General features: G+C 46.9%; 1 protein-coding gene across 1 annotated transcript in view; it reads left to right on the top strand.

The window, feature by feature from the left end:
- SORCS3 (sortilin related VPS10 domain containing receptor 3) overlaps positions 1-21,741 on the top strand; it is a 900,280-nt gene that overhangs the window by 524,979 nt on the left and 353,560 nt on the right. Inside the window, exon 5 of the mRNA XM_060242676.1 lies at positions 5,678-5,751. Coding sequence (XP_060098659.1) covers positions 5,678-5,751 — 74 coding nt within the window. The remainder of the gene's footprint in view (positions 1-5,677; positions 5,752-21,741) is intronic.

The raw sequence follows: 21,741 nt of genomic DNA, 5'->3' as shown, positions 1-21,741 counted from the left end.
TAAATCAGGCTCATGAACCTCAATTCAGGCCCTAGTCCATGGAAAAATTAGGTCCATGGTCTGATCTGTGCCCATCTCTACCAGTGAGGCCTCCTGTGCAGGTACTAAGCAGACTTAGCATCTCCATACTTGCTGCACTGTGTATTCTCCAACTGTATTCTGGGCTGCATAAGCATTTCTTAAATAGTACTCATATTAAAACTACAAACTCATTTATCCCTAAGAAAATTGATATCTAGTCCAGTCCATTGAAGAAGGAAACAATGGCAGGTAGTCTACAAGACTGTGAAGAATGACTGAAGGTTACACTTGTAATCTTTCCGTGCTCACAACTGATTTGTTTTAATATTTTAACTCCCTTAATTGTAAATTATTTTTGCAGATATTTATTGTAAGATACTGAGAGAATTATTATGACTGAAAGTCTAAAGCAAATCAAAATGTATATATTTTTTAGAATTTCTGTAAGCTTGTTACTGCCACTATACTTGTTGTGACGGAACCGGCCCGATTCTGCCTTCAGACCCGGTCCCGTCAGCTCCCTATGGAGTCGCCAACTCCTGGAGGGAGCTATCTCTCCTCCTGCCCCTTGGGCTCGCTGCCACCACCTGCTCAGTCCCGGGGTTCAGATTGAGAGGAACAGGACTCCCAATCCCCCTCTCCAGCTGTGAGGCTAGGCCTCCAGGTCCTCTGCCACCCTGCACTTGGGTTTCACAGAGACCTCAGCGCTTCTTTGGGGCACCCCTGGAGGATTGGCACCTTATCCAACTGCATGCCTTCCCCCTTCCCCGGGGCCCCCTTTATAAAAACAGCGTGGCCTAAAGCGGTTTGGGGATCTATGTGGTACAGAGATTGCCAGTATTTAAAACAGAAAAAAACATTTATTTAAAAGAGAAAAATATAGGAAAAGAAAAACACCAAAACAAAAGCAGTTGCATCTACAAAATTAGCACAGCACAGCCCAGCACAGCAAAGCCCAGCACAGCAAACAGCATAACAAAATAAAGTTGATTATAAACGCATCCGGCTGGCCCTGATCTAAACTTGCCCTGTCTTGTGAAGTACTTACTTAGTCTGCCTGCCTGGAGGCCTCATTTTCCTGAGCAGGCCTCCCCCAGGCCGGAGCTCAGAGGCAAGCAGCCTCTCTTCCCGAGCCTCTGCTGCAAAACTGAGAAACTCTTCCTGCCTAGCACATGGCAAGAACAACAGCCCTTCCTGCCTCTCTAGGAGACTTTCCCCCTAGCGTTGTTGGTTTGGCTCAGGAAGGGAGGGGGGGAGTGAGGGGAAGGCTACAAAGCCTGCTGAATGGATTTACTGATCCCTGCCTTTTTGGATGAAGCACCAACACTCTCAGATGGCGTTTCTCCACACTTCCCCCTCCTTAAATTCTGAGCCGGAGGGGTTGCCTCCTACAGAGGTGACCCCGTAGCAGAATCCAAACAAACAAGGAGAAACCCATTAACCACAATATTACACAAACATTCAGGGATTTCTCCAATAATACACCAAGTCCAGCAACCTCGGTGTCCATGTCCTTTCTGGACAAAACGTTGCATTGCTGCATGCCGAAGGAATGTCCAGTCTTTAAGATGTACTCCTCCATCTCCCAGGACCACCTCTGGAGTTTGGTGCTCTCCCTCCGTTGCTGCTGTTGCTGGGGTGAGGGGTCCATCAAAGGAGGAAATCCCTGGCCCCACATATGGGGTTGGAAACTGCCCAGTTCCCACACAGTTGCTTCTTCTTTATCCCTCATTGGTGGAATGTTCCCTCTGTCCACTCTGTCCTCCCAGAAAACTACCTCTGGAGTTCCAAACAATTGCTGTCCCAGCTTCTTTTTGTCTCCTTCCTTCCTACCTCTATGCAACACCATGGACCTCGCAGAGAATGGCTGTGGTATATTCACCTGCACCACTTTAACTGCCTTTCCTGTCTTCTCCATAGCCACCACATAAGTAGCCTCGTCTAGGTCATCCACAATCATATGGGGTCCCTCCCATTCCACTTTCCGTTCACCAGTATGAAGTGGCAGGGAAACCATCACCCTATCCCCTGTCTCAACTTCTGAGAACTCCACTTCCTGGTCCCTTGCCAACTCACACAGTGGTTCCAGCCTCGGGTCACTTTGAACCTCAGACAGGAACATTTCTGGCTCCCCCAGACTTCCTATCCTCTGTTCCTTCAAGCCACCCCTAGTCCCACTGTTTCCAGAACACTCAGCCAAAGTTTGATCTGGGTTCTCCGCCCCCTCAGTTGGTTTTTCAGTGTCAGCCAACTGAGCTCCTTCCTGCCTGGAACGCTCCACAGCATCCTGCTGCCCTTGTGGAAATTGGCACCCCTCTTCCCATTGGGCACACCCTCCTGCAGGGTTTGAGACAGACTGGTCCTCCCCCTCCCTGGTTGGTGGTGAGGTGGCTTCCCTAAAGTTGCCCTCCTCCCCCCACCTTCCCCTGAGGGTTTGGCTTGGGTTCTCCGTCCCCTCGGTTGGTTTTTCAGCACTACCAAACTGACCCCCTTCCTGCCTGGAAGGTTCCACAGCTTCCCGGGATTCCTGTCTGCCCTGCTTCAGGACGACCTGTTTTGAGAGCGTCTCGGACGATCCCACTTCCTGATCCACAGCTACTTGGTGAACCGGTTCCAACCTAAGGCCGCTCCGGACCCCCTTCTGGAACCGCTCCCGTCCCCCCAAGCCTTCAGCTATGTGCTCCTCTGAGCCCACATTAGCCTTGCTGCTCTCAGAACCTCCTGTGAAATCTCCACTCTCCACCTTGGTCTCTTCAGGATGCACATCCTTTACGCTAGACAGGTTCCCTTCCTCGCTAGGAACATCCACAGCCTCTTGCTGCACTTGGGGAAAGCTACACCCCCCTTCCCCTTGGGAACACCCTACTCCAGGGCTTGAGACAGGCTGGTCCTCCCCCTCCTGGGTGACTGCCCTCTCTTCATCCTCAGTAACCTGGGCTATTTCCCCCTCCCTGGTTGGTGGTGAGGTGGCTTCCTTAAAGTTGCCTTCCTCCTCCCACTTTCCCCTGGGGGTTTGGCTGCGGGGTACAGCCTTGCTAGAGTACTGGCCAACCAACAAATCCCGGCCCAATAACACTGGAACTGTCTGTTCCTTCATTACCCCACATTCAGCATAGGATTTACCTTCTTGTGGAGCCAAACCCCTGAACTGCTTTCGGGAGTGGTCTGGCCCCAGTTTCAACCTTTTAAATACAGTGGCTTTATAGGCCGCAAAAGTTATCCCCCCATCTTCCATAGGCATGCTGTAATAGATGGCTGAAAGCTCTCCAGTCAGGTTGCTACAGAGGTAAGACATATAGTCCTCCTCTGCAATCCCCCACTGTTTGGCTGCCCTCTCAAAGTTGGAGAGGTATGTGGAGGGGTCTTCTCCCTCCTTGTACACTGCAAAGTCTTTGGGGTTGACTTTGATCGTTCTGCTTAGTTCAGCTTCCAGACGTAGCACCTCAAGCTCATGGCGACGTTGCTCTTCCTGCTCCCGTCTGTGGATTTCACCTCGTCTCAGCTCTCTCTCTCGTTCCTCCTGTCTGCGGACTTGGTCCGCCTTGATACGCATTCTCTCCAGTTCCATCTGTAGCTGCAAGATTACTTCTGACTGGGTGGGGGCCACTTTTGCAGGGGCCCCTGCATGCTCAAGATGCTCCAACAGGAGGACTTGCATATCTACTACAGTCAGGTTGTCACACTCCAGTTCTTGCTTTGCGCACTCTTCCTGGAGCTGTGGCTTTGTCATCTCCAGGATTTCCAGTTTCTTCAGGATTTCCAGTTTCTTAGCACGCTCCATCCTAACTAGCTAAACTTTCCCTACTCCAGTTGACCCGAAAAGAAAACAAAACCGCTGTTGCTTCCTCTGGGTGCTTGCACGCATCAAAAACCAAAAATGCCTGGCCAATCAAGTTCTCTTTTTGTTCTCATCCCACCGCTGCCGCCAAGTGTGGAGGAACCGGCCCGATTCTGCCTTCAGGCCCGGTCCCGTCAGCTCCCTATGGAGTCGCCAACTCCTGGAGGGAGCTATTTCTCCTCCTGCCCCTTGGGCTCGCTGCCACCACCTGCTCAGTCCCGGGGTTCAGATTGAGAGGAACAGGACTCCCAATCCCCCTCTCCAGCTGTGAGGCTAGGCCTCCAGGTCCTCTGCCACCCTGCACTTGGGTTTCACAGAGACCTCAGCGCTTCTTTGGGGCACCCCTGGAGGATTGGCACCTTATCCAACTGCATGCCTTCCCCCTTCCCCGGGGCCCCCTTTATAAAAACAGCGTGGCCTAAAGCGGTTTGGGGATCTATGTGGTACAGAGATTGCCAGTATTTAAAACAGAAAAAAACATTTATTTAAAAGAGAAAAATATAGGAAAAGAAAAACACCAAAACAAAAGCAGTTGCATCTACAAAATTAGCACAGCACAGCCCAGCACAGCAAAGCCCAGCACAGCAAACAGCATAACAAAATAAAGTTGATTATAAACGCATCCGGCTGGCCCTGATCTAAACTTGCCCTGTCTTGTGAAGTACTTACTTAGTCTGCCTGCCTGGAGGCCTCATTTTCCTGAGCAGGCCTCCCCCAGGCCGGAGCTCAGAGGCAAGCAGCCTCTCTTCCCGAGCCTCTGCTGCAAAACTGAGAAACTCTTCCTGCCTAGCACATGGCAAGAACAACAGCCCTTCCTGCCTCTCTAGGAGACTTTCCCCCTAGCGTTGTTGGTTTGGCTCAGGAAGGGAGGGGGGGAGTGAGGGGAAGGCTACAAAGCCTGCTGAATGGATTTACTGATCCCTGCCTTTTTGGATGAAGCACCAACACTCTCAGATGGCGTTTCTCCACACTTGTCCTTAGTAAAATAGGATCTGGAAGTAATTATAGTCTTTATTTCTTCAAAGAGGCACCTCAAGAACCAAGAAGTGTTAAGCAAAGGCTGTGAGGAAGAGGGAGTAATTCATCATAAATTACATATTGCCTTCTTACTATTGGCTGGAAGCTCTCCAGCCCTGGCCAATCCTGCTTTGTGCCTCCTTTGAAGGAGCATGTCAAAATGCTCCCTGATATTAATTCCCTGAATGCCTTTTCTGTAGAAAGAAGCTTATAAGGGTGTGTGATGGGGTTAACTTTTTATGTAGAAAAAGACCAATTGGGGTGAGGTGGGCTTGAACATCTTAGGTTCCACAAGCATACGTGCAGTTACGAACTGATGTTCTTTTCCATGATATATATAAGGCCAATTTTAGCTTAGTTGCTCCAAATTGCTCTCACTGTCACTCTCTTTAGGCCCAGAAAATTCGAATATCAAATGTAAAAAAAAAAATTTGGTTTCAGACCAAGTCAGGTACTGTGTATCATGTGGATCCTTAAACATGAAATAGTATGCCATTTACTCCTATTGGACACTGTTTATGACACAGTGGGTTTACATATAATTAATACTTAATATCAATATTCAGAAAATTCTGGATTATCAGCTAATAAAAAAGCCAATATTGAATGTCAAGAACTACTGACTATTAAATGTCACATGCAAAATATGGAATCTCAAATACTCAACTGCTATGTGGTTCACATTTTCCGTCACATTTTACAGGGACAAATCTGGGGGAAGTAAATTTGTTTCAGCATTAATGTCCATGTGTCACCGCACTACTTGTTTCAGTCACATTTATCCAGTTTCCATTCTTTCAGCTCTATAGCTCTATGGATTTTGGGAGAAGATGGCAGATCATGCATGAACGGATCACACCAAACAGGTTTTACTGGTAAGTTTCTTCCTTTGTTTTACAGTTGCTTAATAATTGTTTAGTACTGTTGACCAGTGCTCCCTCTAAGCTGAGTTAGTGTGAGCTAGCGCACAGATTTTTAGCCCCCAGATCACACATTTTTGTCTTAGCTCAGGAAGGATGACCCCAGAGCACAATAATTTATGCAGTAGCTCACAACTTTAATGCCAGTTGCTCACAACTTTAATGCCAATAGCTCACAAAGTAGAATTTTTGCTTACAAGACTACAGCTTAGAGGGAACATTGCTGTTGACATGTGACAGAGGTATTGAAGAGTGTTGCTTACTAGTTAAGGCTTGTTTGCCAGCTGCACAGTTTTCTGGAAAAAGCTGACCTGGCTGTTGACACTCATACTTCAGCAACATCCAGATTAGTTTACTTTAAATATGTTGTATGTGGGCCTTTGAATGCAGTGTACCTTTGAAAACAGTATGGAAGCTTCAACTGGTACAAAACATGGCAAGTAGAGTATGTACCACAATAAGCATATCAGACCACTGTTATATCTGCTTCATTGGCTCCCTGTTTATTTCTGGGACCAATTCAAGGTGCCTTTGACTTTTATAGCCTTAAAATGGCTTGGGTCCAAAGTGATGAACATATGAACATATATGAAGTTGCCTTATACTGAATCAGACCCTTGGTCCATCAAAGTCAGTATTGTCTACTCAGACTGGCAGCGGCTCTCCAGGGTCTCAAGCTGAGGTTTTCCACAGGGATTGAACCTGCCAGGGATTGAACCTGGGACGTTCTGCTTCCCAAGCAGATGCTCTACCACTGAGCCATCGTCCCTCCCCACTTCCACTCATGGACCACCCTGGGACCTTAGAACATTAAGAGGGGAACTTGTGGGGGGGGGGGACTCTTCTGTCAGATGTTATATTGGTAGGGACTCATTGAAGAGCCTTCTTGGCAGTCACTGCAGGCTTGTGGAACAGATGAAGTTGCCTTATACTGAATCAGAACATTGGTCTATCAAGGTCAGTTTTGCCTACTCAGACTGCCAGTGGCTCTCTCAGTCTCAAGCAGAGGTCATTCACAACACCCACTATCCTATCCTTTTAACTGGTGATGCCAGGGCCTGAACCTTGGACCTTCTGCATGCCATGCAGGTGTACTATTGAGCCACAGCCTCCTCAATGCCTGCCATCAGGTGCTGGGGCCAGTCACAAAATGTTGGGAGGCTGCAAGCCCAGCATCCTTTTACAGTGGAGGCTGCTGTTTCTGAATAGATGCTGTCCATGAAGAACCTAGGAGACATTACCTGTATATCCACTCTAGGAACTCTCATTCCAGTCCTAGAATGCTTGCTACTCCCAGAGACTACCATTCCACTCTGCACCCTGTCATTCTAGCCCCAGAGCACAGATTCTATTGCTAGGGACCGTCATTCCACTCTAGGGGCTGTCATTCCAGTCCCAGAGTAGTTTAACTGGGCCCAGAGATCTTAATGGAAAAACCATTCTACATTTTCTTTGCAATTTTTGTGTGTGCACTGTAATGTATTTCAATGGAACACATGCATGCCAATTATATTTATTAACCACAATTTTTCCTCTTATTACTGATTTTTGTATTACTTATGCCCTAAATTTTCTCTCAAATACCAATTTTTCCTTCTACCCCTAAACTTCTCCATTTTTTCCTTTCCCCCCTTTTGGAAACAGTTTTTGAGAAATTTTAAATCCTTATTTAAATCCTTATATAACCTAGAAATATTAATATTCAGAGGACTGTGACAAAAATACATTTATATAGCTAAAAAGGGCACTTCATAATTGTCAGTTTCAGTAACAGAAAACACAGGAAAATATATGCCATGCTCAATACTATTATGTTAAGGAACTACCAACAAAAATGTGAAAAATGACAAAGAGACAAAGCACATATGATGAAGACAAGTTTCCCTAACATTGTCCATTTGTTGGACTAGAGCTCTGGTGGCATATTTGCTAAAAATTACTATATTCACTACTACACTATATTCACTATTCAGAGGCAGAAACTTGGTGTACCATTTGCTATCATGGTCCCACAGCCTGGTCAGTCATAAATATGTGAACAGCATGATTACTCTCCTGCCACCCCTTGCATCTTGATGCCACCCGCTTTGGGAACCACTGATATAGATAAATGATGTAGAAGTTCTTAAAAATCAAGGAAATGCCAAGTTTCAGATGTAGTTTTTTAAAAAAGAAAACATGTTCATTCTGGTTCTACCATTTCATTTGTGTGTGAATCTTGGTTTTGTTCCAATTTTGGGACTCTAAAACTTGAAAACTATGAAATACAAATTTCACAGTAGTGAGATTTGTAGTTAATGATTTCAAATTCAGTTTTTCACTTGTTTGTTTAATCAACATAATAGTCAGTGAAATAGTCCAAGGTCACGGTGACTTTCTGGGTGTCTGTTATGGTCATTTAACATGTGTGAAACCAGCAAATCAAATGTAGGTTGTGCTGACGTCTATGTTGATGGCTGCTCCTCCAAACAGAAGACCAGGTACTTACAGCATCAGTCCTGGGAGTATCTCTTTTATGGCTATTTTATGGCACTATCCAATGCCATATTTTTAATCTAAATATCATATGAGATTACAATATTTTTTCCTAGACTCTAATATGGATTCCAGTAGCTATGTTTTCAAAGATGAACAGGTTTTAGAGACTTTGATTCAGGAGGTCTCTACTCAGTTAAGCCTAATAGAGTCCCACAAGACTGCAGTATGTTCAGACATAGATCCTGGAACATGGCTGAAACATTAATTCTGAAATTTAGGGAGTTTTCACCCTTAGAATTTAGTGGCTTCCCTATTTTCTTCCGTTACTAGTTTAGTGCAAATGGAAGCAGGAACAGCCTGAAGACAAATGGTTTTCAGTTTTACGATTTAAAATTTGGTCAGTATTGAGCAAATATCTGTCCTAGTTTTAGGTTTGTTTAGTATCCTCTTCCTTTTGTCTTTTTTCTAGTTTGTTTTTTCCTCTTTTAAAGTCATATTCTTGTACTGGAATGATGGTTACTAGACTAAGTTAAAAGATTCTTCTTCCTGTCCAATTCCTTTGGGTCTATCGTTAGCTCATGGTTTATGCTGTCTGTCATTTCCAGGCTTTTTATTAAATTTGCAGCCAAGTAAAAATATTTCTACCCTGTAGGGAAGGGAAGCTCTGCATTTCCTAACACATCACTAAATCTGTCCCCATAGTTCTACTACTAGCAAGCTCTCCTTGTTGGTTCCCATGGAGTGAAGTCAAGAAGGAGAAAATAAGTGCCCTAGTGTGCATGTTAAGAGGGTATGGGACAGCCTACTTTTATAATAGTGCCTCTTTGTATTTGTTTCTCTGCTGCATAATTGCTTCTATTATTCTTTCTCTTGTCATATCAGTTGTGTAAAGAGAGCTTGTTCATGGTGTATGGTTTTCTGTATCACAGGATTAGCACAAATAAAACTGGGAAGGATCCTGTGTGTCATTCTACTATAGAAAAGGGGTACACTAGTACTAAAAAATGGTTATATTCAGGGATATTATTTGGTTGCAAAAGCGACATGCCATTTACTCTGTCTAAAAAAAAAAAAAGATCCAGGTGGGTATCTGTGTTGGTCTGCAGAAGTATAACAAATTATGAATCCAGTGGCACCTTTAAGACCAACGAAGTTTTTATTCACTATATGAGCTTTTGTGTGCATGCATACTTTCTCAGATACAATAGAGTATATACCAGTCCATACATATGGCAAAGGTTGAGCAATTAATATTAGAATGGCAGATTGAAATGCATTTCTCTGGTCTGGTGACAAAGGAGACATAACAACTACACAACCAGTTACCATACCTCAAAGAAAAGGATGCTGTTATCTATCACCATGCTTGAGAGGAGAGGAATGAAGTGTAACAACAGGTCTTGGTTAATTACTTCTTAGCATTTTACAATTAAGAATGAAGTATTTAAATGTTATCTTGTACCACTATTCTCAGACCTTTTATCAACCAGACATGAAATCTGGTATGACTGCATAAAATGAAATATCTTGGAATTTCACAAAGGGGAATAAGACATATGTATGCCAGTAAATTATGTTATCACCAATGCTTCCTCTAAGCTGTGGAGTCTTGTGATCAAAAATTCTATTTTGTGAGCTACTGGCATTAAAATTGTGAGCTACTGCATAAATTAGTTCGCTCTGGGGCCATCCTTCCTGAACTAAGATAAAAATGTGTGAGCCAGAGACTAAAAAAACCGTGAGCTAGCTCACATTAACTCACCTTAGAGGGACCATTGGTTATCACAAGAAATCTCCCATTTAGTTCAGCTAATTTTAAATAATTTTGTTTCAGTCCTTTTCAGTGCCACTCTGCATCCATGCTAGGGAACTGTTTTTGCCAATTAGCTCTCTCTAGAGGCCAAACACTGTCAGATCAGCTCCTCCTTATTTTCTTCTAGGTCTTAGGAAATTATGAAATTAGCCAGCTCAGTGCTTAGATCCAGGGCTTTTTTTGTAGAAAAAAACCAGCAGAACTCATTTGCATATTAGGCCACACACCCTGACATCACCAGAAGTGGCATAACCCATTCAGTAAGTTACTTTCTGCATATTGACCCAGAACAGTACAGCGTCATCAGCTGCATTTCACAGATGTGTTTTCTCACACAGCCCAATGAGAGACTTTGTTTCATGCTCCCCTCCAACATGGCTGGAGAGAAAGAGCCACGTGCAGTGGAGTGGGCAGTGGCAGGCCTAGCTTCTCCCAGGAGGGGGTGCTCATGGGTGGTTCTGCATCTCTTGCTTTCTTCAGAAGCCTGTTGGAGGCTGGAGGCGGCAGAGAGGACAGAGCATGCGTTCTGAGAACACGTGGCTTCCTAGTGCCTTCACCCTGTTGGAGACCTTTTTTTGAGCTGGAACCCTGGCCAAGCCAACTGGCACTGTGTTCCTATGTATTCCTGCTCAAAAAAAGCCCTGCTTGTCAACAAATGGCACAATACAGGCCTGTAGCTATGATGGGGCACCCACCACCCCAACCATGCCCCAAGAGGTCAGCAGAGAGCTCTACTAACTCATCATAGCCAGGGGCGTACAACTGGTGGCAAGTAGTGCAACTGAAGCGTTAACCTTTCCTCAGACAGACTGCAGGCAGGATTGATGAGAGGATCAGAAGGGGGTTGACTTGGGAGACCAGGCAGAGAATGAGGTGAGGTCAGCAGCTGCATTGCATGAGGGAAGCTAACTGAGTGCCATGCCAGATGTAGGGACAGGAAGGGAAGGAAGTAGCTAGAGGGTGGGTGAGGAAGTAGCTAGCAGGCAGGCCTACACCAGGGGAGAAGTCAGGGGCTTGCCTCAGTGGGAGGGAAGGGGTAGAAAAGTTGCCCCTTTTTACACCAGGCAGTGGAGGCAAAGTGCATGAGTGCATGAGTTTGTGGCAAGCAGGGTGGAGATGTTGGGTGGGGCCAAAACCGGCTTCTCTTCCAGGAGTGTCAGTCTTGATGTGACAGATTTATTTATTTAGAATTTATATCCTGCCCTCTCTGCAAGTGGACTCAGGGCGGCTAACAATAATTTAAAATAACAATTTTGGGTTACAAAATTAAAACAATAATTAAGCAGTGGAGGAGCATGCTGGGTCAAATTCCTTGGCTTCAATTCTCATATGCCTCCATGTCTTTCTCTCACAGCCTGTCTTCTAGTTTTGCAGACAGAGGGGTTCTGGTCACTTGAGTGAGTCACTGGGGAAGGTGGGGCAGAGAAGCTAGCCTGTCCTAACCTCACCTGCCTGCCTGCCTACCTCTAATGGTCTTTCAGGGCTAGAAGATAGTGTGCTTCATTAGGCTGCAGCTGGGATTGGATAAGGAAGTTCATTGAAGAGGCCACTCAGAGGTCCCTTTATTGCCTGAATGCCTTTCTTCTCACACTGAAGTGGCTGCATGGCACTGCCAGGCTGCTGCTCACCCAATAGGACCATGCTGATCCACTGGGGATTGAGAGTGCTTTATGCCCTAGGGAGGCCTTGGCAGCTTGTGGGGGGGGGGGGAGAAGCAGATAGACTTGCCAGCCCCCAGGTCTGGATGGGGGATCCCCTGATTTGCAGGCTCCTCCCTGCCACATGCCAGCTGGCCAGCGGAGGGGGGAAGCCCACCCCAACAGCCACAATGTGGCTTTAAATCTCAGCAGGTTTAGAAGAAGCTTGCAAACTGCTTGTGTTTTGAAATGTATGTGTGCCTTTAAATCTCAGCAGGATGAAAGCTATGGGGAGGGTGAGTAAGTAGAGCTATGTGGCTCTTCCTGGAGAGTGTGTGAGAGAGGAAGAAAGCACAGTCCCTTTGTTTTGCATCTGTTTCAAAAATCATTTGTATAGTAAAATGGATAAGAAAAAGTTAACTAGAATCTGATGAGATGGAGGGAAAACTCCACCCCCTAGACTACTCTCTTCCTTAGTTTTGTTTTCCTGTGTTAGTCTAAGAAGTTGGTTGAAATAATGCAGATTGTTACATTCAGCAACTCCCTTGTGTAAAGGAATTTATATCACTGCCCCAGTTCACAAAAGTGTGGGTTTGCAAATAGTTTTTGTTTATTTTGGCTGCTTTGTGAATGTGTGTGTCTCTTAATAAAGCCATGCTTGGAAATGTCACCAAAGCCTGACAAGGGACTTGTGGGAATATGAGAAATTTCAAGTCAAGTCAGCCTTTATTGGCATAAAAATAACAAATTTAACTTTAGTTTAGTGGAAGTGCAGCTGCTGGGGAACCCTTTGAAGGCAAAAAAGAGGATGAGGAAATGAAGACTGTATTCAGGGGAACTGCATTGTTGTATTTTTATTTATTTATTTTAGGCAGGGCTTGAATTCAGCAGGAGCTCACAGGAGTGCAGCTCCTGAACCTCCAGTCAGGGTCCGCTTGCAGTGGGGAGTTCTCTCCCTGCTGCACACAGATCCCAGGGCATATGCAAATGAGATATGCTACTGAGCTCCTGCACCTTTTTTTCTACAAAATGAACCCTATTTTAGGGAATGGAGAAAGTCTCCAGGCTCTACCCCGAAGGTCCCCAGGTATTTCCTGAGTTGGACCTGGCAACCCTAAGCAGATGGCATTATTTTTTCTCTTTTATTTCTTTCTCTCCCCCCCCCCCCACTCCCCTGCTCCACAGGATTTCCCAATGCCCTACCATACAAAATTTTCTGGCTACATCCCTGGCTACAACATCACATCTCATCGTTTGGTTTATGGAAATTATCCACAATAGAATACAAAATTAATGCAAACTGATCACTTATCTGTTCAAAATTAATGCAGATGCAAACTGGTCACTTATCTGTTCCTCTATTACTCTAATTTCAGATTCCAGCACACAATGGAATGAGTTGGAAAAATTACTCGGTTCATTGTATGCTGAAAATAATCTCAGTGGGATTACGTGATGAATGCTTCATAGGCTTCCCAACTCCCCCCCCCCCCGCCCTGGTGGGGGACCCCCGGATTTGCAGCCTCCTCTCCCACTCTCCAAAAATCTGGGGGCGGGGGGGAGGCGCTTCCCCCTCACAGCGCTGGGCCGCCGCCACCGCAGCAACACTAGCGACCCCACCACCAGCGCTGCCAGCCCGGGCACAGGCAGCAGCCGCAGCCCGCCGCCGCCATCGCTGCAGCCCGAGCTACAACCCGCAGTGGCAGGAGCAGCGCGGAGCCTCGTTCCCCTCCCCACTCGGAAGCCCCCCCACTCAGCGCCGCCGGCCCGGGCACAGGCAGCAGCCGCAGCCCGCCGCCACCATCGCTGCCGCTGCGGCCCGAACTACAACCCGCAGCGGCGGCAGCAGCGCACCAACCCCAACCCGCAGCGGCAGGAGCAGCGCAGAGCCTCATTCCCACCCCCACTCGGAAGCCCCCCCCCCCACTCAGCACCGCCGGCCCGGGCACATCTGATTCCCCACTCCTTCACATGCAGGTCAGTCATAACTCTACCAGAGCTGTTCTGCTCAAGGACAGTTCTCTGAGAGTTCTGTCAGTCCACCTACCTCACAAAGTGTCTGTTGTGGGGAGGGGAAGGGAGAGGAGATTGTAAACCTTCTGAGACTCCGAGTGAAGTCTTTTATTCTTCTCCTTCAGGGGACAGGGCTGTGGGGTTCTCCCCCCCCCCCCACAGCATGGAGCCCTGGTGCAGCTGTTACTTTTGCCATTGGCTAAGACTGTCCCTGCAATCAAACAGATTCTCCTGGCCCTCAGTCTCACTAGGTGGAGCAGGGAAAAGGATGAGAATATGGGGACAATGTGGCGAAGGCAAATTGACTGCTGTTCCTTACACTTCAGTGACATTCTATAGCATGGAACAGCAATGAATTCACCATAGCATATAGCATCTAAACAGGAAGAGGTGGCTCAGTTACTTTGGCAATGGGAATGTCTTTTCTCTTCAATGACATCCATTATGAACAAGAGCCCTATGGTTGGCTTTGTTTGCACTCCATGGTTTTGCCAGAAAGCCTAATAACGTTAATTATTACATGGTTCCATGGTGTCATGCCTCCATGATCCCTAATTTGCTGGGCTGGTGTAGTGAAGAAAGAAGCGCTAACCAGTCTGAAAAAAAGCATCCCAACAGTAGCAGAATATCAGGGAAGCAATTGCTGTGAAGAAATATGAAAATATTGTAATGATAGGGTGTTTTTCTAGTGAACATTTTTGCCTCTTGGAAATCACCTGGAAGTCTATACAGGTCAGCATTAAGCACAGCACTAATGACCTGGGGAATGTGTTCCCGTGTGCCAGGCTTGGTTATATTATAGAGCAGAGAGGCAAACCCTTCAGAATAATTTGCTTGTGTTTGTGCTACCAAACCTGGCTAAGGTTAACACTATGGAAACTGCTTACTGTCTAGGCTACACAGATTTCCAAATGTTTTCTGTGAAGAGACAAGGAACTGTGTATCAGATATGACTTAAATCTAGCTCTTGACATAGGATATTTATCAATTTTTAAAATATTGCTTCTATGGCAATATCTGCACATCTCAGAGCTGGATCTACCATAAAACAAATTCAGACAGTTACCTCATGTGATGGGGGTTTTGTTGAGGGGGGGGGGAGAGTTGGCCACCCCCATCAGCCTCTCATTGCTGCTCAGGAATCAGAGCAGCTAAATCCTCTTTGCCCCTCCTCTATCCCCAAATTATATTTTAAAACAACATGGCAAGCTGAATATTCCTTCTGCTAATTGGGGTTTTCTATTATTTCCATTGTCTAAGCAACCAAGGGAATTGGCAGAATTGCCAAGAGAACGAAAATGATGGCAAAACTCTTATGTGCAGAAGGAATAATATGAGAGTTTGGGAAGCTGTATAGAGTATTTGTAGTTGCCCTGTTGCTTTTAAAAACAACTGGAAACGTGAGGAGTCAAGGAAGATTAACTCCTCTGGTTCTTGATAGAGGAAGTGAAGAAGGTGTTGAGAGCAGACTCGAGCAGCAAAAGGATGATCTACCACTGGAAGCAATAATCCACAAGCTAGTGAAATTGAGATACCTTTTAAGTTGTTTGCTTCTGTTCATGTAAATTATTTTAGCTGAACTGCAGGGTATTAAATTAGTGTGCTCAGGTTTAACAGATTTGTGAAGCAGGTTGGTTATCTGAAATATTCCATTTTATTTGCCCGTCTGCTGTCTCTCTCTGATGCACAGAAGAATAAATTAATTTGCAGCTGGTCAGTTAATCTTGAGTTGAGTCTTTATAATATTTTGAAATAGAAACTACAGTGCCAGCTTTGTTTACTTATTGAATAATGCATTTTCCTTGGGCATGTGATAGTCTCTTGCACAGAATGCCTGGGTGTGTGTGCACTTTCCAGATGGCTCAGCCCACTTGTCTTCTGCATCTGTCCTGCTATGGATGACTGTTATGGAGGTCATCACTTTTCTCTGTGAATGTCTTCTAGCTGCACATAAAATATTCTTAATAAATTATCCCATAAATTTATATATTTAAATAAATATATCCCATACATTATCCCATAAGAACATAAAATATTCTTAATAAATTATCCCATACCATCCATTTAGGCTGAATGCCACAATCAAAGATCTGGTCAGTAATCAGCCAAAGCTTTAATAACATATTATAATTTGGCCTTTGATAAAGTGTTTTATTGGGCGGGGGGGGTTATATTTAAAAGGATATTATTGGGTGAGCACACTGGTAAAATGACTTCATCTTTCCAGGCTTCATGAAAAATAAATATAAAGGCAAATTTTCTTTCCATGCTGCAACAGTTTTGAGTTTTCTTTAAGGAATGAGGAACTAACATAGATAATGCTCAGCTGCAATCAATTGCAATAGATTTTTTATATATGGATTTCCTGCAATAAAATGTTTTCAATATTTTGAAGAAATTCAGTTGTAGTATGTTGTTAAAAATATTATCTAGTAAAAAATAAAACATTAAACTTTGAATGTCTTCCTTCTAACAATGAATTATAGTTTCTGTGCATTGTGTTAATTATTAACCTCCTTCCTTGTTAACCTCCTTCCTTGTTCCATTGTTAACCTCCTTCCTTGGAGGTTTTTAAACAGAAGATCCTGTGAATTTAGGGGGAAGTGTTTGTGAGTTTCCTGCATTGTTCAGGGGGTTGGACTGGATGACCCTAGAGGTCCCTTCCAACTCTATGATTCTATGAAATTGTGCCCTATCTCACATTTCCAAGAAACAATACCTTTCCTTGGCTAAGTTGAACACTTGATCTATGTTGGTACATGTTTAACTGAATAAAGACCAACTGTTTAGTCTTAGAAAAACATATGCTACATCTTGGTGGAAATATTGATTCTGACTAAATTGAGTCTGTACTGAAGTAGCAGGAACACATCCTTCTTTGAGTCCTATCATAAATATATTTCTTTTAAGGCAGTACTGAATGTTGATTTGGGTGGGGTGAAAACAGTGGTTTAGTAAAAGGGCCTTGTAAAGAGTTTTAGGTACCAAGAACTTGATGGGCAAAGCCATCCTGTGCTGCATCTGTGCTGTGGAGCTGCTAGTTGACTCCCACTAGTCAACTCCCTAAGGGAAAAGTTACGCAGTGACTGAAAAGGGGAAAAGGTGCCTTGGCAGTGTTGCTGGGTGGTGTCTGTTTTGTTTCTGCCCCAGCATACCAAGGAACTTGACTGCTGTTAAGTGGAAGGCACACTTCTCTATCTTGGCATAGGGACCATGCTCGCACAGGCGTTGCAGGACCTGGCGGACGTGCCCTGCATGCTGGGCAGGGCTTTGGGAATGAATTAAATTGTCATCTAAATAAATTATCACAAAGTGGTCGACCAGGTCGTGGAAGATGTCGTTCATCAGCCTTTGGAAGACAGCTGGGGCGTTGGTCAGGCTGAAGGGCATCACGAGATACTCGTACTGGCCATAGCGGGTCCCGAAAGTCATCTTCCATTTGTCTCCTGCGCAAATCCGCACGAAGTTGTACGCGGCCCAGAGGTCCAACTAGGTATAGACCTGGGCCCCATTAAGGTGATCCAGTAGTTCTGGGATCAGTGGCAAAGGGTAGTGGTCTTGGACGGTGATTTTGTTCAGGGCCCGGTAGTCATTGCAGGGCTGAAGCTTGCCACCTTTCTTCTTGACAAAGAGAACAGGGGCGGACAGCGGGGATGTGGATGGCCGGATGAAACCCCGTTCCAGGTTTTTGGCGAGGAAGTCCCGCAGGGCTGCTAGCTCCGGTTTGGACATGGGATAGAGCCACCCCATAGGCAGGGGTGCCCCTGGTACCAAATTGATGGTGCAGTCATAAAGCTGGTGCAGGGGGAGCTGGTCGGCCCCTTTTCCTCAAAGACATCGGCAAAGTCTGTGTAAGTTGGGGAAAGTAGAGGACCATCAGCCGGGGCAGTAGCGGCCAGGGTGACTGACCGGGCCTGGTGAGGACAAGGGTCCTTGAAGCTCAGCTTTCCCTGTGCCCATTCCATGAGGGGGTTGTGCTTTATGAGCCAGGAGAGTCCCAGAATGAGGGGAAAGCAGGGTATGCGAGCAACATCGAATTGTACTTGCTCGTGATGGTGCTGGATCTGGAGTGTGACCGAGTGGGTCTCCTGGGTCACCGGAGCGGAGGAGGCGCCCGTCGATGGCTTTGACCGGGGTCAAGGTGTCTTTGACCTGCACCGGAATCTGGTGTTGCTTCACAAAGGCCACATCGATGAAGCAGTGGGCGGCCCCAAAGTTGACCATAGTGTAGACCAACAGCCAGTGCCCATTCGGCAAGCTGAGTGTGACTGGTATGAGGAACAGGCCCTGGTCGGTAACTTAGGGTTCAGGGGACCCGGCTAGGTGCCCCAAGTTGGGGGGGTCCACTCAGACTTGGGGCTGATCTTTTACTGGCGGTGATGGGACAGTACTGGGCTGGGTGTACTTGGCGGGGCAGCCGGAGGAGAAGTGACCCGCCTCTCCACAGTACAGGCAGAGATTCTGTGAGCAGCGCCATGCTTTTTCCTCGGGGTGAGCCATGCAGACATCCAGACCAGCCAGGCCCAAATCCCCTGGGCTCAGCAATGCCTTCTAGAAGTGCAAGATGGCCCGGCTGGGGACCTCTCTACCCGCCAAGGTCTCCTCCTACACTGTAGAAGCCTATATGTGCCTCCAGGATACCTCTGGGCGATGTGCTCTGCCTGACCCATGACTCCCCTCCTGCGGGGCACTTCGGCCAACACAAGATCCTGCACCTGCTCATGCGAGAGTTCTTGTGGCCTCGTGTCCGTGCCGACGTGGTCCACTATGTCGGTTCCTGTGAGGTCTGCCAGTGGGCCAAGGGTGTACCGGCCAAGCCCCCAGTGCTTTTGCATCCCCTACCCACACCTGCAGAACCCTGGGACACTGTCTCCCTGGATTTTATCACCGAGCTCCCAAGGTCCAAGGGGCACACTTGCATCCTGGTAATGGTGGACCTCTTCACCAAGATGGCTCACTTTGTTCCATGTCCTGAGCCGCCAACGGCTCCTGAAACAGCCCAGCTCTACCTTCAGCACGTATTTCGCCTAGACGGGCTCCCGGCATACTTGATCTCAGACCGAGGCCCCCAGTTCATCTCCTGATTCTGGGAAGCACTCCAGCTTAGGCAGCCAGGTGCATTTGTCCTCAGCGTATCATCCCCAAACGCAGTGCCACGCTGGAACAATACCTGCGTTGTTACACCAGCTGCCAGGAGGAAGACTGGCCGCCTTGCTACCCCTGGCCGAGTTTGCCTACAATAACGCCATACATGCATCCACGCAACAGACCCTATTTGCTGCCACCTATGGGTCCCACCCTCACTTCTTCCCTGCAGTCCTGCCCCCCACAGCAGTCCCTGCTGCTGATGTGCACCTGCAGGAACTCCGGGCTCTCCAGGATTTGCTCCGAGAGCAACTCCAACAGGCTAAAGAGGCCTACAAGATATCCACCAACTGAAAGTGACAGGTGGGGCCCCCACTGAAGCCTGGGGACCACGTCTGGCTCTCCACCCATTACCTGCATCGGCCTGGCCGGTCTCGCAAGCTGGACCCTCGCTTTGCGGGGCCTTACCTGATCACGGACCAAATCAACCCCGTTGCTTTCCGGCTACAGCTGCTGGCCACCCTCCGCATCCATCCGGTCTTCCACTGGTCCCTCCTTGTTCCTGCTACACCACCGGATCCCATCCAACCACCACCTCCAGCACCGCCACCTCCTGTCCTGTTCAATGACGAGGAGGAATACGAGGTCCACCAACTCCTGGACTCCTGAATCCACCACAGGGACCTCCAGTACCTCGTGGACTGGGAAGGCTATGGCCCCAAGGACCGTTCATGGGAACCCACTGACAACCTATACTCCCCTGACCTCGTGCAGCAGTTCCACACAGCCTACCCTGACCGGCCTGGTCTGTCTGTGGGGGGGGGGGTGTCCTGCGGGGGGGAGATAGTGTCATGAGCCCTGACGAGAAGGAGCTGGAAGGGTTAGACCTAGAAGAGTTGCCAGCCAGTTCCTCAGATGAACAAACAGCAGCCGACCCATCAATTACTCTCCAGGCACCAGTGTCAACTGTTGACGATCAATCTCCTGCAAGCTCTCCTCCTCCCATCTCAAGAGTTCGAAGCAGGCTCCGGAAAGAACTTTCAGAGCGAAGACATGAGGCATGCCAATGCTTCAGATCTCTCAGCCCTGAGTTCTAGCAGAGTCACTGCCACCCAAGGAGCAGGCTGATTGAGACTCCCATATAGCTCCCACCCAGGACCTGGTAACCTTGCGGAAGCAACAAGTCTATTCTCTGGCTTGCATCCATGCTCCTTCCTGATTACTGATCCTGACCTGCTTGATTTCCTTGGCACCCTGACCTTTTGGCTTTTGGATATTGACTTGTGATTCCAGTTTGTGATTCTGCATTGGTGACTTGGCTCCTGCTTGACTTCCTGGACTTTGATCTTGGATTGGCTTTGGACTCCTGCCTGCCTGCACCCTGAGAATGTGTCAGCATCTGTGGTACTGTTGCTTGACCCCCCAAGTTTCTGGTTCAGGACCAGGAGACACTGTGCCCAGTGTAACTCATTACCACCACTGTTGGCCAACTGAGGAATAGTTAATGCATGACTGCTCCTTGGGATCCTAGTGGAAGAGCTGGTGTACCTGCTGGAGCTGAAAGCTGGAAGAGGTCAGCCATGAAATGTGGACCTTGTTCTTCCTGTGGTGTGTTCCTGCCAAGTATTTGCCCAGCAGTGCAAAGCAATACTCCCTCTAAGCTGTGGAGTGAGCAAAAATTCTACTTTGTGAGTTACTGGTATAAACATTGTCTGCTACTGCATAAATTAGCTTGCTCCAGGACCATCCTTGCTGAGCGAAGACAAAAAAATGTGTGAGCCGGAGGGTAAAAAACTGAGCTAGCTCACACTAACACAGCTTAGAGTGAACATTGGTGCTAAGTCTGTCTTTTCACCATGACCATGGTGAATGTGCACTTGCTCTATGTCCTCATGGCCACCAATGGGCTATTTTGGTATTTTTGCTGGCGCAATTTTATACTGGTTCCCATGCTAAAATGCTTAGGGAGCTGCCTAACTGGTGCCACATCCCTGGAATACCTACATCTACACCATCACAGGGGTTCACACCATCACTCCACTGGAGTGCCACTGTGGTGCAGCTGCACCAATGGAACTGTGTGATGTAGCACCACTCATGCCCTTCACCAGTATAAATGGCCCTTATTCTAGCATAACTCCAAGTTACATTGGCATGGAGATCAGTCAGCTCTGGACCCATAGACAGAAATTATGGGGTGGTGGGGCAGAGGCCGGAGCACTGGGATCTGCAAGTGGGAAGCTTAATTAGATCAGAACCTAGATAACTATTTTTTTAAATTTTATTTGAATTTATATCCCGCCCCCCCTTAATGGGCTCAGGGTGTCTAACAGCCAATAAAGCAACACTGAAATATAAAACTTAAAACAATAATATATAATAAAATAGTCAGTAAGATTACAGGATCAATAGCCAGGATCTAATCAGCAGTAATCTAATTAGGGGAAAGTAGCAGAGAGTGCATTCCATTTTGTTCTCCTTTACTGGAAGAGTAGGGAGGACTGGGCAACCTCTGGGAGCATCAGCAGGGCCTCCTCAGCAGCCCCATTGCCCACCTGTCTGCCTGCCAGCCCTGTAGTTGGCACATTACTTTCTGGAGGGGCAGCAAGGCCAGTCAGCATTGTTCTGCGGGCAGACAAAAAAAATGAGTGGGTGGGCGAGGAGTGGGTGGATCAGGTAGGCATGCAGGCAGGGTCCAGCCACAGGTCACATGATGCCAGAGAGGCCTGCCTGGCTAATTCACCTTCTCCTCACTCACCCACTCAGCTCACTTGCCTGCTGCCCTGGCTGTTGCCTGGTCTAGAAGGAGAATAAAGGACATAAAGTGCCATCTCTAACGTAAATATTAAAGAAGTCAATTACAGAATATTATTTATTATCAAATCCCGAATGAGCGCAGATCAGTAACAGACAATTGAC

The sequence above is a fragment of the Heteronotia binoei genome, chromosome 6, assembly GCF_032191835.1.
Source record: "Heteronotia binoei isolate CCM8104 ecotype False Entrance Well chromosome 6, APGP_CSIRO_Hbin_v1, whole genome shotgun sequence".
NCBI classification, from domain to species: Eukaryota; Metazoa; Chordata; class Lepidosauria; order Squamata; family Gekkonidae; genus Heteronotia; species Heteronotia binoei.
The sequence above is the reverse complement of the archived record's forward strand: the minus strand, read 5'-3'. Positions and strand labels throughout refer to the sequence as shown.